At 43.5% G+C, this 16,849-nt stretch overlaps 1 protein-coding gene across 1 annotated transcript in view; it reads right to left on the minus strand.

The window, feature by feature from the left end:
• Positions 1 to 16,849, minus strand: part of LOC119382622 (corticotropin-releasing factor receptor 2) — a 193,607-nt gene that overhangs the window by 22,829 nt on the left and 153,929 nt on the right. Inside the window, exons 6-8 of the mRNA XM_037650408.2 lie at positions 6,742 to 6,898; positions 1,298 to 1,428; positions 1,106 to 1,191 (exon numbers count right to left, since the gene is read on the minus strand). Coding sequence (XP_037506336.1) covers positions 1,106 to 1,191; positions 1,298 to 1,428; positions 6,742 to 6,898 — 374 coding nt within the window. The remainder of the gene's footprint in view (positions 1 to 1,105; positions 1,192 to 1,297; positions 1,429 to 6,741; positions 6,899 to 16,849) is intronic.

A 16,849-nucleotide genomic window follows, 5' to 3' on the forward strand; every position in this document is an offset into this window, starting at 1 on the left:
TCACGCTTTCTTAACTATTAGAGTTCAACACAGCTGCTATTCAAAGTGTGAATAGGTCGTGTGCGCAATACATGATTATTCTCTCTGTGCCCTCTTTCCAATATATATATATATATATATATATATATATATATATATATATATATATATATATATATATAGTTTTGCTTGGTCGCAGAAGCATGCCCGATGACATTGGCGATGTACTGTTCTGCATAAGAGCTGGTTGAAGGTTCGATTCCAGGCCGCAGCGTATGTATTTCGATCGCGGCGGAATGCAAGAATGCAAAGTTATGCAGCACACTATATAGTAAGTATAGTCGCAAACGTTAGGGTGGTCTTTACGTGTGTCGCTTAGATTACACGTCATTTAGTTTCATACTCATTGTAGCACTTTTGTCTCTGAATGAACTTTCAGCACAAATTTGCCTGTTTTCTCTCCTGTGCTTTCATTTATATCCAATTATACTTTAGTATTGATTGTTTTGTTTTTTTACTAAATGGATATAAGGAGAGGTTGGTGTCAATGCGGGGCGCCGGCTACTCCTCTTCTGTTACACAATAGTCGTCGTCGTGAAGTGGAAAACTAACACAAGCTTTTTATGACAAACGTATCGGCACTAAGCAGCGCTGCAGCTTGTACTTGGCTCAACAATTAACTTATGCAATTAAGATAATGAAGTTGCAAGTGTACACTCCTCGCTGCTGTTTACTTTAAACAGCAGCTATAGTTTACTTTAAAGCTGACTCTGCAGATGAAGCAAGCAAGAAACTCAATCTGGCGTGCTTTAGGCGGAAATTGCCGTGCGTTCTTCAAATTCTCGCGCATTTTTATTTTGCTGTTGTTTGATATTACCACTATTTTAAGAACGCAAATGACCACCCACGTGTCGTAGCGAACCGCTTAATGACATTCTGAAAGTATACCGAGCGAGATCCTGTTTCCACCGGCTAAAACTACAAAACTGTTTTTTTTTTTTAATTTTTGCAGATGCTTTAATAATAAGCCACGCATGCGTTAACTCATTCATAATATGCTAAGCCTCAGACCACGTGGTATAAATTGAATTAAAATGAAAGAGAGAAAGAACAAAATGCTGCTTACCGAAACTGAGTTGTTTCCGCTGAGACTGCCGACTTCACCCGCGTCACCAAAATGCGGATGATGTTCACGAGGAAAACAAAGTTCACCTGCAACATACAACACGGTCAAATAAAGCACGTGCATATTTTCCAAGGATTTCACGCAACAGTCGACGTATCGCTCGCACGTATGTACTTAAGAGGCAGCATTTACCAGAATGGCCACAAGACGGGGTCCAATGAGAAGCCAGACATAACGGTTGGCACCATAGCCTTCCCAGCATGCCGAACCGAGTTCTTGTTCCATGAGGCAGGCCCAAGTTACTATGAAGCCCAAAGGAAGACCTAGCAAGAGAGAATGATTTGCGAAGTTAGCGTACTTAGTTATGCTTCACTGGGCCGATAAGTGTAAATAATAACAGTGAGACAATAAACAAGGACAGCAGATTATAAGGTACACGCAAGTGCTAGTTGCTATCTTATTCATGCCGAATGTAAGCAAACAGTGCAAAGAAGACGAGGACTAATGAAGATTGATGAAGGCTGGACACAACACTATATAGCGCTGCACATAACTCAACGCTCGTGTTGTGACCAGTCTTCTTTAGTGCTCGTTTTACTTGCGATGCTTGCTTATATCGGTATGAATCAGCACGATTTTGCCCAGTTTTCAATGGTATCTTATTACTGCATGAGAAATGCACACAAGAAACAATTAAACACACATAACCGGACTGTGCGTGCGTAAAACTTCTTTGAAATGGTTAAAATTTAGTACCACAGTTGACGTTTCTTGGCCTAACTTATGTGTAGTTAATCCCATGATGTATCTCTTGCGGTCCATTCACGCCTTCATGACAACTGAAGGAAAAAAGGCTTAGGAATTTAAGAACAAACACGACAGGCATGAAATCAAGTCTGCCGCTAAACCTTTTTATGAAGCTGTCTTTTCTATCGGGCGTTTGCGGTTGTTCATTTGGGTGTCCTACCGCCTCTACAGCTGTCGCGATGTTTGCACGGCACTTCATTTAAAAGGGCAACATACACCCTTACAGCATTGCCTCAACTGGGCGAGAAAACTCAAACAGCTTAAGTTTGCATTTTAAAGCGTGTCTAACGTCAATGTGGCGAAAAAGGTATTGCGCCACACTTGCAGCCCTTCCACACGGGTCGTATGAAGAGTGAACGCACGCGATGGAGACGTTTGCATGCGCAACTGTAATAAACTCAGTGAAGTGCTAAGTGTCGTTTCGCGTGCTTCGATTTCAGGTACGAGTACCGAAGCGCTAAGGCAGAGTGACGCGCGTGAAGCTGGATCCTTAAATGACGGAACCCTGAAATTGGGTCCCCTGGGACCAGGCTATATGTTTAACTAGCCCTCCTCCCCGCCAAAATTGAAGAAAGCAACAACAGTTAAATGCCTTTCCGATAGCGAAACCACTCCTGGAAATTTCCTCGCAGTCACTGTATACGTACGTCTGCGATTGCATTTTTAACCCTCTTGAAGAGGTCGTGCTTTTTTTTTTAAATACGAATTCAGCTATAACGCGCTCACCTTCTTCGGAGCGTTACGCGCTGCTTGCGAAAACGAGCCAAACACGAGAGAGTAGCAGCCCACTTTGCAGTGTGGAACCAACGGGTTAGAGAGACGCGCCACTGTAGTGTCCTTTGAAAACGAACCACCACCGTCTGCTTCGACAAGCAATGCTTTTGAAATGACTATTTCGTCCTTTCTTTTTGTTTTGTGATTCATCCTGATACTTCCGAAGGGACGTGTTCTTGTCGGGGAATCAGTTCACTGCTAGAGCGGACGAATGAACTCACGACCGCGATAGAACGCTAGCACCCCCTCCCCCACCTCCCACCGCTAGCGTTCCACCACTGTAAGTCTGTGGTAAGCCTTACAGGCCACTTGCACACGCACAGATGCACACATACGCAATAAAGTGCAGAGCCAGGAAAGGAAAGGCTGGCGATCGATACCCGCTGGTGGAGTGGCACCGGCGACGCGGCGGGCGCCGCAGGGTCGGATCCCCTCGATTGAGAGGTGGCGTAGTGCACCGAGTGTTTTGCATAATTGCTAGGGGAACTCGTCCGACCGATGATTGCGAGAGAGAAAGCATAGGCAAACTGAGACGCACCGTCACACTCTAAACGACGCGACTCACCGGTGCCACGCGATGCGGCGGGCAGACGGACGTCAGTGATCCTTAACTTCTGGAGCTCACAACGGTATTCGGCTGCATTTGGAAAGGCGTGAGGGATTACGAAAAACTCGCACGTTCCTTTCCGCTCGACTGGCTCGCAGCGGGTGCGTTATTTTTTGTTTTGTTACTGCGTGATCTGTGGAACGCTGGAAGTTGGTTAAGACAATGGAAGCGCCTTCGTCCTGTTGCGGGTTTGAGGTTTGACTCAAAGCATGGCTCTCGCTTCCACTAACATGCAAAAGGACAGCTAAGCGTGCAAGTTGCACACGCGCAAGAAAAGTCTGTGGAAACTATAAATAAAGAAAGAAACTGTCCAACATATACACGTTTGTTAAGGTTAAGGTTACGGTTAGGGTTAAGATTAAGGTTAAGGCGCACGAAAGACAGCCAACCTGTGTATGCCATTTCCCGCACCTTTGGAAGTACCGTACGGGCTGTTTGCCGGCTGTACTTGAAAGCAAAAGTGAGGTAATCCAATATTGAAAGTACGCTGTTGATATCTCAACGCTCTGTATATAGAAGGGTATCGGCTTGGGCTAGTTGGTATGTCATGACGAATTGTATAGCGCAAACGGGGTACTTGGACAGACAGAGAAAACGAGGACAGGCGCTAACTTCCAACTGATTTTATTAAGCAGAATCGAACATTTATATATGGCACAAAATGCAAAAGAAGAACATGTGACAGAGGATGCGCTAAGCGAAAAACGTTAAGGTAGACGCTGCGCAATCAAAAACAAACAAAACAAAACAAACAAAAGCATGAAATAAAATCAGTTGGAAGTTAGCGCCTGTTCTCGTTTTCTCTGTCTGTCCAAGTACCCCGTTTGCGCTATACGATTCGTCTGTATATAGATCGGGGCTGCCCCTAAGCCTTAGTGGAGCTGCCCCGAGCCTCGGCGCATGGGGTCAGCTCCAGTACTTACGAAGAGCATTAAGGCTACCTTCACAAATCACTTTATTGTTTTAGATTTGTTTCGTAAAGCCTGCAGAGTGCATTCATATGGTTCAAACACATAAAATTCCGCAAGCGTGGATGTTTTTAGCGCAACGGGTAAGACACTCAGATTCGCAGCATGGGTCTCTAGGTTAGAAACCCAGCAGTGTCACGAGTATTTATCCCTTTTTATACATCAATTTCTTTAAAGAGATTTGTCTTATGCGAGAAGGGACGGTAATATTTCTCGCTGGGTCGCAGAGAAATGCTTGCGCATTAAAAAGAAAGAAAGAAAAAAAGCGGAGTCGATCTAAAAGTCGATGCACCGTACTACATCTGTAGACTCAATTACAGTGTGTTCAGATAAAATGGGGAAGATTGTTGAGAACACAACTATAAGAGAGCCGCAACCGGTTCTTATGAAGTCTAAAATGACGGGCACCTGCTATGCGCTCTACAATGTAAACTATATTTGAGTGCGTCTAATACGCCTGTACGTGGCAGAATAGTCAACGATAGGCCGTCAAAGTATAAGAATGCACTTTAACAACCAGTTACTTCAAAGCCGCTGCTGTAGATGACATCGGGGGAGAACAGAATGTAAGCAAACATGTGCAACGGTCTGAATACGCGCACGGCGCATGCACTATGGAGATGAAGGCGATCCCCTCGCTAATTAAAAAAGGCTTTGTTCCCCTGCAGTCAGAGCGAAGGTAACTGGAAAGTCAGTAAATAAAGCATACGCAGCTCCTCCACGTCGTTAAAAACATCGGCGTGATAAGAAGTGATACGCTGGGAGTGACTCTCAATTGAGAATCCGTGTTTCAGCGTCACTCGTATATTGCTAATGAGCTGCTAGCAACGTTTGTGTTCTTGAGTCCCTGCTACACTTCACCCAGCACTCTTTTTCCATCGCACCATTCTGTCCTGAGTCCTGAGGGGAAGAAAACAATAGGATGTTGTTCTGCAGGTTCGAGAAACATGCGTGTGCTGCGAAGAGGCAGGCTTCATAATGCGTGGCCATAGGCCGCCGCATTTAACGTTCACATGTGAACGCTTAGCCGCTAATCACACAAAGGTTACATGTTTGAAATTGGCGGTCTATAGTGTTGACGTTCTTTGCCATACGGCAGTTAAACCTAACAGCGTGGATATGATTCACGACCTTTACTTAAAAATTTGTCTCAGATTTGCTGCTATGGGGCGCCGAACTGTTACTTGAACGCTTATTTACACTCGCCGGTTACACACTTAGACTGAGTGTCCTTACGGCCTCGATATTTATATAATTTGCCGAATACACAATTACAATGTTGCATGAAAATTTATGACCCATACCATCCATTCTATAAGCCACAGTAGGTATCACTTCATAATTACGAAAATAATGACTGATGTTGACCACTTGCATATGATGCATCACCTTATGAAATCAGCAATATATTTGTTATAAAATGACGAGCCAGTTGGTAATGAAGATAAGAGAGTACAGTGATTAGCACCGTGAAAGAGGAAAAAGCGTCCGCTATCCCTCGTAGGTAACTTCATGTTGCTGTGTGTATGTTAATTTATGATGGTGAAGAAAAAAAATATGAGAGTACAAGTAGGCGTCGACATAATTTCACGGGCCTCTTAACCACCTTGTAGGATTTACACATCCTTGTTCTACAGTGCAAAAGAATTTGTCGACGTGACACGTCTCTTTTATAAGTACACTGATGCAGAAAACAATACTTGTTCAAGGACTCATATCACGTACTGACTCGAATGGCATTCAGGCGTAGGTTCACAGTCTCATTTTAATTTATGCCTCCCCCTACATTCAATTGCGGCACAGATTCACGATGTATTACATCCGTACAAAGAACCTATAACCACTGAATATAGTACTCAAAGTTGAAATAAGGACTTCTGTACCAGCACGATAATGCCCCATTTCGCGGTCTAAATTCGAAATATTCTTTAGAAGCACTCGGCGAACAGTCGTTGTATACCGATTTGGGGGTGAATATACTCTTCTGGAATGCGTAAAGTCCGCAAATGAAAGCAAAAAGTTCGAGAAAAAAACTAGCAAGTTTTGACAGGCGCCCTCTCACATTACAAAAATTACTTCGACCGTGGCCTGTAAAATATCTTGAGCAAAAGGCGAACCTCTTCTTAAAAGACTTCTTAGTGGACACTGGACTAGATAAGCGTTTGTGTTAGAAATTGGACGGAAATGTGTGCGTGTCAACGTTCTATTGCAAAGTGAACGCCTGCAAGCAAACTGTCTATTGCCGTGTTAGTTTTTTAATTGGTTCAGTTTGCTGTAGGCTTTTTCTTTACTTGTTAATTCTTGCTTTTTTTAGGTAACCACATTTTTTTTTTCGCTGCCGAACTTATAGAAATGGGGTCACCGAGGTGACAACATTATTCTCTCCGCAGCAAGCCAGTTAGAACAGAACATAACGGAACCCCGAAATGTTGGGTCAACGAGAATGACACGTCAACACGAATCAAATGGCAGCGGCTCACCCCAACCGATGGCGTGGTACAGCTTGAAGGGCGCGTCTTGGCGGAAGATGCAGATGGTGATACGGGAGTGCAGCAGCAGGCCTTCGACGAACATCCAGTTGATTGATGCCATGGCGGCGTACATCTTCAGGGAGAGGATACTCTTGCACAATGGAGGCTGCGAAAAAAAAAAGCGAGAGAACAAGATTGCTTAGGCGCGTGTGTCTATATCGAAACAGTAAGGGCGTCTATTGAATGCGACAATCGACGCATTGGGCTGTCATTTCTACTGCTGGCCCGAAGGTCGCGGGGTCGAATTCCAGGCGCGGCGGCCGCATTTCGATGGAGGCGGAATGCTAGAGGCCCGTATAATTAGATTTACGTGCATGTTAAAGAACCACGGGTGATCGAAATTTCCGGAACCCCCCACCCCGCTACGGCGTCTGTCATAATCATATCGTATTTTTCAAACAGAGAACCACGACAGTTATATTATTACCGTCATTTCTAACGCATCTTATTCTTGTAAACGGTGGTAATACGTTAGGAAAGTGAATGGCATTGATGCGGCAGAAGAAGGTATTCAGAAACGCGGGGAGCCGTTCCTTAAATCAAGGGCGCAGCACTAACACGTGCACAGAGAGGGCCATATGAGAGCATGTAATACTATGGAGACTCAAAATAGGGACGATATGAGTCGCACATCTCGAGGACGTTCAGTCGAATCGCATTATGATTGCCTGCTGCAGGCAAAATGTGAAGGACATTCACATGTTAAATAATTAAATAAATAAAATAAATAAAATAAATAAAATAAATAAATAAATAAACAAACAAATAAATAAATAAATAAATAAATAAATAAATAAATAAATAAATAATAAATAAATAAATAAATAGTATCTAGCGACATGAAGCTTTCTTAGCTTAAGAAGCTAATTGTGTTTTTTTTTCTTTGTCAATACAGGCTGTTTCATTTCTCGCCTTTTTCTTATTTTACTTCTTACTTCTTAAGTTTCTTGTTCTTTCTTTCGGTCTGGCTTAGAAACATTTATTACCAGAAGCCTTTTTTTTCATCTTCCGCGTTCTCAGTAAACATGCATTAGTTCTTTTGTGCCACTTACATATCCTGAACTTTGTCACACAAACATGCGCGGGACTTAAAACAAAAACGAAAGGACGGAATTGCAAGGGAACTGAATCTCACATGCCTCAATGTATGGGCATTTAGGCATTACAAGGTTTAAAATTCACAACACAGGGCAATCAAAAGGAGAGACGTAAAAGCCAGGGTCTGCAAACAACGATTTGCCCCTGCGCGTTCTGTTTTTTCCTTCACACTCCGTCTCTCTGAGGCATTGTAAAGCATTGTTAGTCGAGAAAAACCGAAAAACCTAAATTTTAGAGCCTGAGAAGACGCAGGACAACACTGCACACACTTCAACAACCCAGTATATGCATGGTGGCCTTTTCAGTAACATTCAAGAAGCACAAGAGCAAGCAGTGGTTTGCTTCGCGCGACAGCGCACTTGAATGAGAAAACTTTTTAGTAAGGCTATCGCTCGCACAGGTTCTTTTTAAGGAGAACCTTCTTTAAGGATCTTTTTTTTGTTGTAATAACCCTGGCCCAGCTTTCGTTTTTGTTATTTGTTCAAAATTCTAAATTAAAGCGGAACCTCTGCCGTTCTTTGCTTGGGTCGAATACTGATGCCATAGTGCTTTGTCTGCGTTTGTTAAGCGCAAACAACCGTGGTACAGCAGGGCGTGTTTTTTAAGAAAGAGGTTGCAGCGGCAGGTAAAAAAGTTCGTTCCTTGACGCATGTATGTTTATGTGTATGTGTAACCTAGACAAAAAAAAAAGGTAAAAGTGGGGAAGTTCCTGAAATAAGAAAGCTTGATGCTGTATATCACATAGTGCGAAACACGTTTCAAAACATTTTCAAGAATGTAACAGACATCGCACAGTTCTAAATAAGCCATTGTCTGTAGCTCCTTCAGAATAACGGTGACGTGACCTCTTGCGAACGATCCTTGTAAAGGAACAGTGTTGGAAATGTGCTGTGCCGATCGCGATTTATTTTAGCAAAGATGCGCCTACAACGGGCCGTCGCGATTTATTCGTATGTGCAGGATTTGTACGCGTACGTTAGACTGAGATGTGCATTAAAGGTTGCAGTTGTTTTTCTAGGCGAAATGTTTGTGTAAGAGCGTTGTATACGACTTATTTCGGCAGAGTGATAACTGTTCTCATCGTGTTTTAGCATGCGCCATATTGTAACTTCTGCCTGCGAAGAACTTGCTGTGCATCTCTGTACTTCCTGTTCACTCCTTTTGAGGGTCTGCTAAGGCTCACATTCCACTGTAATGGGCATTTAACTGCATATGTGCATCTTGTTGTATCTTATTTTTATTTGTATTGCGTTGCATAATAATTCTGCTATTTTAATTACCAAGTTAAATAAGTCATATCGCTCTTTTTTTTCTGCAACTATTTGTTGCTGTGACTATTTATTTTGCTGCGGCCTGTATGGTCCCTTCAAGCTGTTTCTGACAGCTTTTTTTTGCCTGTTGGAATCCCCAATCTGTTTGCGTTCGAAATAAAGCTCAAAGTTCAAGTTCAAGTAAATAAATAAATAAATAAATAAATAAATAAATAAATAAATAAATAAATAAATAAATAAATAAATAAATAAATAAATAAATAAATACGAATGGTACGAGGGAGTGCCTTCGACATGCACCGCTTCCTTCCTAACTGTTTCGACCTCCTGTTTTTCTGTCAGTCCCTCTTGCAAACGACGTTCACAAAGCTCGGATTATCCGCAATAACCAGAGGAGGATTTGCTTCCAAGCTGTTACGAATTGCGCGCGTCCGCGCTCCAAGGATGCCCTTAAACTTTTGAAAGAAAGAGCGAACTGTTAGGAAATACTGTTTGCTTAGCTCCTAGGATGCCCCTTAGTGCAAATGTGTGCCTCACAATCCCGCCTTCAACACGGAGCCTCTCGTGTTTCGAAGTCCACAAAGCGTTTGCCTCGTCGGATGCGTAGTAGCGAGTGGAGGCGATGGCTACATTTCTGTACAGTCGCGCATGCATGTAAACAAACAAACAAACAAACAAACAAACAAACAAACAAACAAACAAACAAACAAACAAACAAACAAACAAACAAACAAACAAACAAACAAACAAACAAACAAACAAACAAACAAACAAAAACAACGCACAAACACAACGCACAAACAAGCACACAATCAAAGAGCATGAAAATAAGCATATATAGACTTATCTCATCCGCCGTCAAAATGCGAAGGAAAATGCAAAGTAACGGCTCTGCCATCCCTGAAAGGACATGTTTACGTGCTCTCTTCATATTTGCGAACTCGAATGTGCCGTGAAGTGACCTCAGCTCAATAACACTCATCTCAATTAAAGTCAAACGTGACCACCACGAAAAGCAAGTTTCTGCTCTGAAGGTAACTTAAGGGTTTGTTTGGCAGTTCGTATTTCTTATCATACGAAAAGTTTCGGTAATTTATCTTTCTGTCTAATGCTCTTATCAAGCGTTCACTTTCGTTGAAATGCGATCCAAGAGCGGGGCGGTTGCACATCGCAGCCGATCAAATTAAATATACAGGAGCACGAGATAACGCCCAAGGAGAAGTTATTGAAATTTTCTTTATCGCGCAAAATACTGACAAGGAAAAGCCAGCGTTATATTCTACTTTCAGACAGGAAAGTTAGTGTTTCGGGGTTTTTATTTAAAACTTTATATTCTACAGCACGGATGCCAGTTGTATTGATATTTTCTCGCGGTGCTGGATTTTTAGCGAACGGTAGACGATAATAACTCTTATTTCTATGTATTTCGTAAATTATTTGTTGTTGAGGCCTCAGTACGTATTGATTTGCTCCTTCTTATCGTTCTTGCTCGTGCTGTTTTTAAGTTTATTTATTTATTTATTTATTTATTTATTTATTTATTTATTTATTTATTTATTTATTTATTTGTTTATTTGTATAACGTGTTTCATGCATTTAGTCCTGTCATATCTGTTATCCGATAAAAACGTATCGTACGCACATACGTTCCTTTGTGGCAGAAATATTAATATTTTTTCGTTTTTTATCGCACATTTATTTTTTATCACGTGAAGAAACGTGGACACGAAGAAATGGCCTCGATTTTTTTTTTAATGTAATAAACACATAAATATACCACTAGGCGAAAAAGTTCATAGACGTAGGGGATGCGCATTATATGACATTGAAAAAACTGCGCAGAGTTTTGTAGGGACTCTTGTTATAAGTATGCTTGCTTGCTTGCTGGCATTTTGTGTAGTAGCATCCTGCAATCTTTGCTCTCTTCGATCTCTCCTATTGGCCCTTTTCGTACTGCTTTCAGCAGTGCATTACTAAATTAGTAAACAGTACTGATTAGTTTACTAAATGATAACTTTCGTGATCGTTCAGTTGTTATACGAAGCGCACACTTCGATTGTTGTGTGCCCTAGGATAACGATACGTTATACCGAGTTGAATTTCGCGTTCAAATGCATATTAAAGGAGGGGTGGAAAATGATACTGCGTGTGACGTACAACCAAATTTTGAACAGTTGTGTTTTTTAAGGTATTTGCAGGAAATTACGCACATAAGCGCTTCCGTTCAATGCACATTTTATGAACTGCGTACAAGCGTTACCCAGTCTCTTGAAATACTGAACGTGCGCAGATTTTTTAAATACCCGAAGCACTAAGGGTGACCCAACGCGAGATTTTTGGGCTTAGTGTCAAGAGCACAAGATGACTATGGCCGACACAGAGAAAAAAAGAAATCAGCCGGGCAATTTGTCCGAAAGCGTTGTACGGCTGTAACTCGAAAATTCCCTCTTGGGGAACTGTATAAGCTACGTGTAGTTATCGTTCCCTGGAAATTGTTTGCATGGATGATTGATGAATCGCAAAATATTCACGTTACTAATCGTCAGTTTTGCCAATTATCACGACATATTCGGGTTCTCTCTATATTTAAAAGTAATAAGAAATGTACAGTTAGTTTTCCCTCTGCCCTGCGTGACCTAAGTAGGAAACGTTCTTCATTGGCGGAAAGGCTGAACCGATTGGTTACAAAAACGTTGGACTGAACGCTCTTTGAATGATGTGCATGCGAACTTCACATGCTCATTATGCATTACCTTCGCAGTACATTACGCATGCAAGTGCTCCAGGCTTTTATAAGTTTGCTTTACAAACCATGCAAAACTAAGCCTGCTGTTGTGTCGGAACTATAAATTCTATTAGGATAAAGTTTTATGTAAATGACAGTTGGAAGGGAGGGCGTAAATTATAACCAATGTACATATTTTTGCAATGTACATACATTTGCAAAAAATAAAAATATTTCTCGGCCTCGGGTGTGAACGGTATAAAGCCACCGTTCGTAACGTTTTAAACCGCGTCCCAAGAATATTGTGCTTGACATTTAGTTCAGAATTGCGGGGAATGGAAGACATCGGACGGCTAATGTTCAGCGAAAGTACTCTGTTCCTGTCTTCATCACAAGCGTTGAAAGTAATCGCTTAATCGTTTTTACACCTGAATTTTCACGTATAAATTTGTGCAGTAGGCGATGGTGGCTTTCTTTACATTTATGTTCTTGCTTATAATACGAGGCCGATGTATTCCCGCGGCTTGTCTACGACCCTACGTGGCTTCTCTGCGAATTTTATACAACCTGTGCTGCAGATGCGCATTGCCCAACAGAAAGGCAAAGAACGAAGAAAAAGAAAAAAAAGAAAAAAAGAAAGGCAACGAACACAAGCACGAGCTTACAAACTTCGGCCACTGATTTTTCTAGAACGCGAATCGTTACGTTTATGTCTTGGGCTTCCTAAATTTGTCGCAAATAAACTTTTATATGAAGAATCGCGCCTGCCTTCTCACACGGTTCCACATCCTAACAGTACGAACCTTCCTAAAGATATATGCATCACGACAGTATGTATGGTCGCAGTATGTTTTTAATAATCAGCCGACGTCATTTTTTAATCGCCATTGGTCTAGATTACGGTGTCCACAAGTCATTTTTGCGCAGAAACTCTTGGAAACGTTACAAGTGAACCTCCGTGTGGTACGTATATTAAACAGGTCTGCACAAACCATTAGAATAGAATTTGACAATATATTTCCCAAGAAATACAAATATTTGCCTAATAGACACTTAAATAGCATTTTGGAAGACCATTTGTCAAATTTGGAAACAAACATTGTAATAACATTGATGCTTCAGTTTATGAAGAAAAGGCAGAAGTGGGAATTGCATCATTACCTCTAGATTGGTATTTTTCAATTCGTTTATCTGACTTTACGCCTACTTATTAAGCGCAGTTACTTGCAATTGTCCTAGCTTTACGCAAATTACCCCTATCTATAACAGAAGCAGTCATTTTGACAGACTGTCTCTCTGTGTGTTCTTCATTAACTGTCCCTAATTTGTCAAATACCTAAAAGTATTTTATTCTCTTATCCCTAGAAATTTACGTCTTATTCACTTGGTGTGGGTACCAGGTCGCAAAGGTTTAACTCTCAATGAATATGCGGATGCACTCGCTGTAGCATCACATGATGGTCCCATAATTTCTATATTGCCGATGTTGTCGTTTGTTTCTGCGGCGTGATTAGAAAGTTTTTTGCCACGTCAGACAACTTCGCTAGATCTCCTTTGTCAATAGCTGAGCTTCCTCGAGTTATTAAATGCGAAGCATTTCTTAGCGAACCTCTGGGACTTTGAGCGTTTCTATCTACGTATCTATCTATCTATCTATCTATCTATCTATCTATCTATCTATCTAGCCGCCTACGTCTGGGTGCTCTCATGATCGCCTCCTTAACTTGGTGTAGACCAAAATTTGCATGGGGGGGTAAGAGGATTTGACGAATATGACTGCCGGGTCATGACATGAATAACTTTAAAATCCTGTCGCGTACGTCGTCAAACCCTTTCCACTAGACACGTGTGGCACATACCCGTTTACCACGGGCCGCGGTGTACGGGTATGCGCCACAGGTGATCGACAGTTTATATCTACCCAGGAACGGCGAGAACAGACAATGGTAACTTAAATGCTAGAACGTTAAGGAAAACCAACATCGGCAGCGTTGACTCAACGAATGGAAAGAATGAAAATTAGGATCCCAGCAGGAATCGAACCCAAGCATTCTGCGTGGCAATCAGGCATTCTACCACTGAGCCACGCCAGGTCTATAATCCGGTTTGGAAAAACAGCCTACGCAGGCGTAATATTGGTGCAACGTCCATTGTGGTTGTGCTGCTGGCTAATTTTACAAGAAAGAAATAAACACTACATGATACTCCTACGATGTGTACTTCTACGATACAGGCGTCATATCAAATTAACGTCTGTAGTTCCAGAGTTGGCTCCAGTTTTATAGCAGTCTAATAACCATTACGTTTGTATTCCTATGATTCAGCAAGCTGTATTGAAGCATTGCTCGACCCGGAGGAATACATTAACGAAAGTTACATATGATATCCACATCACCGCACCGTAAAGAGCACTTCGTCCACCAGAACAACGCAGTGTCCTCTTCATTTCTTACGAGGCTGGGTGATGGCCACATGCTGACAGAGAATGATGCCAGATTGATTGACAGCCGCTTTGTAGACTAGGCTACGTAGGCCACATACACCCAGGTAGTCTACGAATATGACAAACACCATCCACTGATGTTGGTCTACGTAGCACTATCCAGGCCTACCAGCCTCGACGGCCTATGCCTCACCAACGCGAAGGGTGGCTTCAGGTTCCGACATGTTGCCGGCTCTGTCGACAGACAGTTTGTCGACGAAATGACCGAGGCCTCCACGACTTCCAACAGCTCTACTATACCACATACTTCACTACACATGGACGCCTCGTCACCACGATCAGGACTCGATCCTATAACAAGTCACGACAAGCTGTGGGTGCTCACTGATCACGGTGATGATGCCCGTGTTCAAGAACTGTCAAGAACTTCTTGCACACATGCACACGGGTTCGTGAAACGTGCGTGCGTTCTCGGGACACGTATAAGCACTACATATCAGCTTACCGCTTCTGGTGTAGGTAATACCCACGTTGCCATTGGCAGCGTTACCCAACCGTAAACAATTGGTTATATAACACATATGCCGCTCTTCAACATATATATGTGTGTGTATAAAATATATACAAATCTTTAGCGTCATTTTGTAACGTGTCGCTCAGTAAAAAAAGTTACGCCACAGTCACCTACCCGCCGCATGCTTCGCATAACATCGACTCGCACGGTACGTGGGATCTGCCGAATTTTTTTTATCCATAGAAAAATCGATGGTGCTCCACTTGAAGAGCAGAAATATCAATTACCAGACTACGATGCCGAGTTCCCCCGCTGAACTTTTACCTACACAGTTCTGGTCTGGTGCAGTCACCTTTATGCCTGTATTGCAATGAGAGTGAATCACTGTATCATTTCTTTCAAATGCGAATGCATTTCTTAGTCGGGCTATGTCAGGCGTCCGGCGTTGTCCGCGCGCATCTCCGCTCTCACTCCCTCTCCCATAGCAATAGCTGCGGGCGCGCGCGTTTATCCTCGCCCCTAGCAACCGGAGCAGGTGGTGCGGGCGGAGTAGCGGAGAGTGAGTGGAGAGGAGGAGCGCGCTCTGGCGTGCGAGGGCGCTCGCATCGCGGGAGCTCGGCGGAGCTCCCGCGTGTGTGGAGAGAGTGTAGGAGAGGGTAGGTGCAGTTCTTCGCCGCTCCTTCTCTCGCCGTTCGCTCTCTCTGCTCCCTGCGCCACCGCCTCAATGCAGTGCGTTTGAAACGCGTTTGTAACGTTTGTGCTGCCTTGGCACAGCCTGAAAACAGCGCGTTCTAAACGCGTTTGTGCTGCATTGAAGGCGGTGGCAACATCCCTGAGGTGTAGAATAACAGAGAGCTGAGCTAGTTGGTAAGTATTCATTCTAAACATCAATCAACGGCGTTTTGAACAAAATTTTTTATTGTTCAACAACGCACAGGAAAAATCTCCCACCGGCACCACCTTGGAGGTCAAGATCTGGTACTAGCTTTACGACTGGTTACGCACTACTACGAGGGACGAACGGGTGCCGCCTTAAGGAGCTTCGCCCCTAAAAGACAGGGCGTGCAAACACGGACACAAGAAAGAAGTCAGGACACCACAAACGCCGACTAACAACTCTTAGTCGGCGTTTGTGGTGTCCTGACTTCTTTCTTGTGTCCGTGTTTGCACGCCCTGTCTTTTTAGAATGAATCCCTGAGGTGATTACGAACGCACGTAGGAAGTGTTCGTTGAAAGAGGCGCCCAAAAGGGAGACACTTGAGCGCGTCGATGTGTCCAGCTTTACGCCATTAAAATTACTACGCCGTGTACTCTCCATGAAGAGTGGTAAGCGCGACTAGACAGGGACGAAGAAAGAAAACAGACAAGGACACAACGCTACTTTCAACTGATTTTATTTTCGCTCGAACCGATAAATATATACCGGGCGAGCGGAAACAACAGAAACAACAAATGGACAGCTTAGACGTCGGTCCTCATAGGCTGGTCAGGGAAGTTTCCAATCCATTCATGTACAGAGGTGCCGGAACGGTGCGGGTGGTTGCGTGCCCGTGTAATCCAGCTTGGGTGGAGCCGCGACCTCTGGTCATAGCCCTCCCCACCTCCTCGAGGTCCGCCACGGGCAACGTGTGGGTGGCCGCGGAGCTCACACGGCTAAGAGGGGGGGCACAGCGGGGGAAAGTCCGACCGACAAACCCGAGGGTGCTCCGAGGGTGCCCCGCTGGCATGGCGTTGCTATGTTGATCGGCGGCAAGGGAAGAGAGCCTACCTGCTCTCGACCCCTATGGCTTGGCTATTTTGAACAAAACCCTATTTTCAGAAAACCGCTGCCGAGTGGCAGCGGTACCAAGTCAAATGCTGGTGACGCTCGGAGACCGTCTGGAAGCAGAACTGCTGCAAGTACGGGGGTCACTTCGCGCCGCGACCCAGTCAAATAAGTAGGGCAACCCAGTCGCGGCTGCTGGAAAACATCCCCCGAATGTCACGAATGCCCCTGCCACCACGGT

The sequence above is a fragment of the Rhipicephalus sanguineus genome, chromosome 2 (assembly GCF_013339695.2).
Source record: "Rhipicephalus sanguineus isolate Rsan-2018 chromosome 2, BIME_Rsan_1.4, whole genome shotgun sequence".
Classification (NCBI taxonomy): domain Eukaryota; kingdom Metazoa; phylum Arthropoda; class Arachnida; order Ixodida; family Ixodidae; genus Rhipicephalus; species Rhipicephalus sanguineus.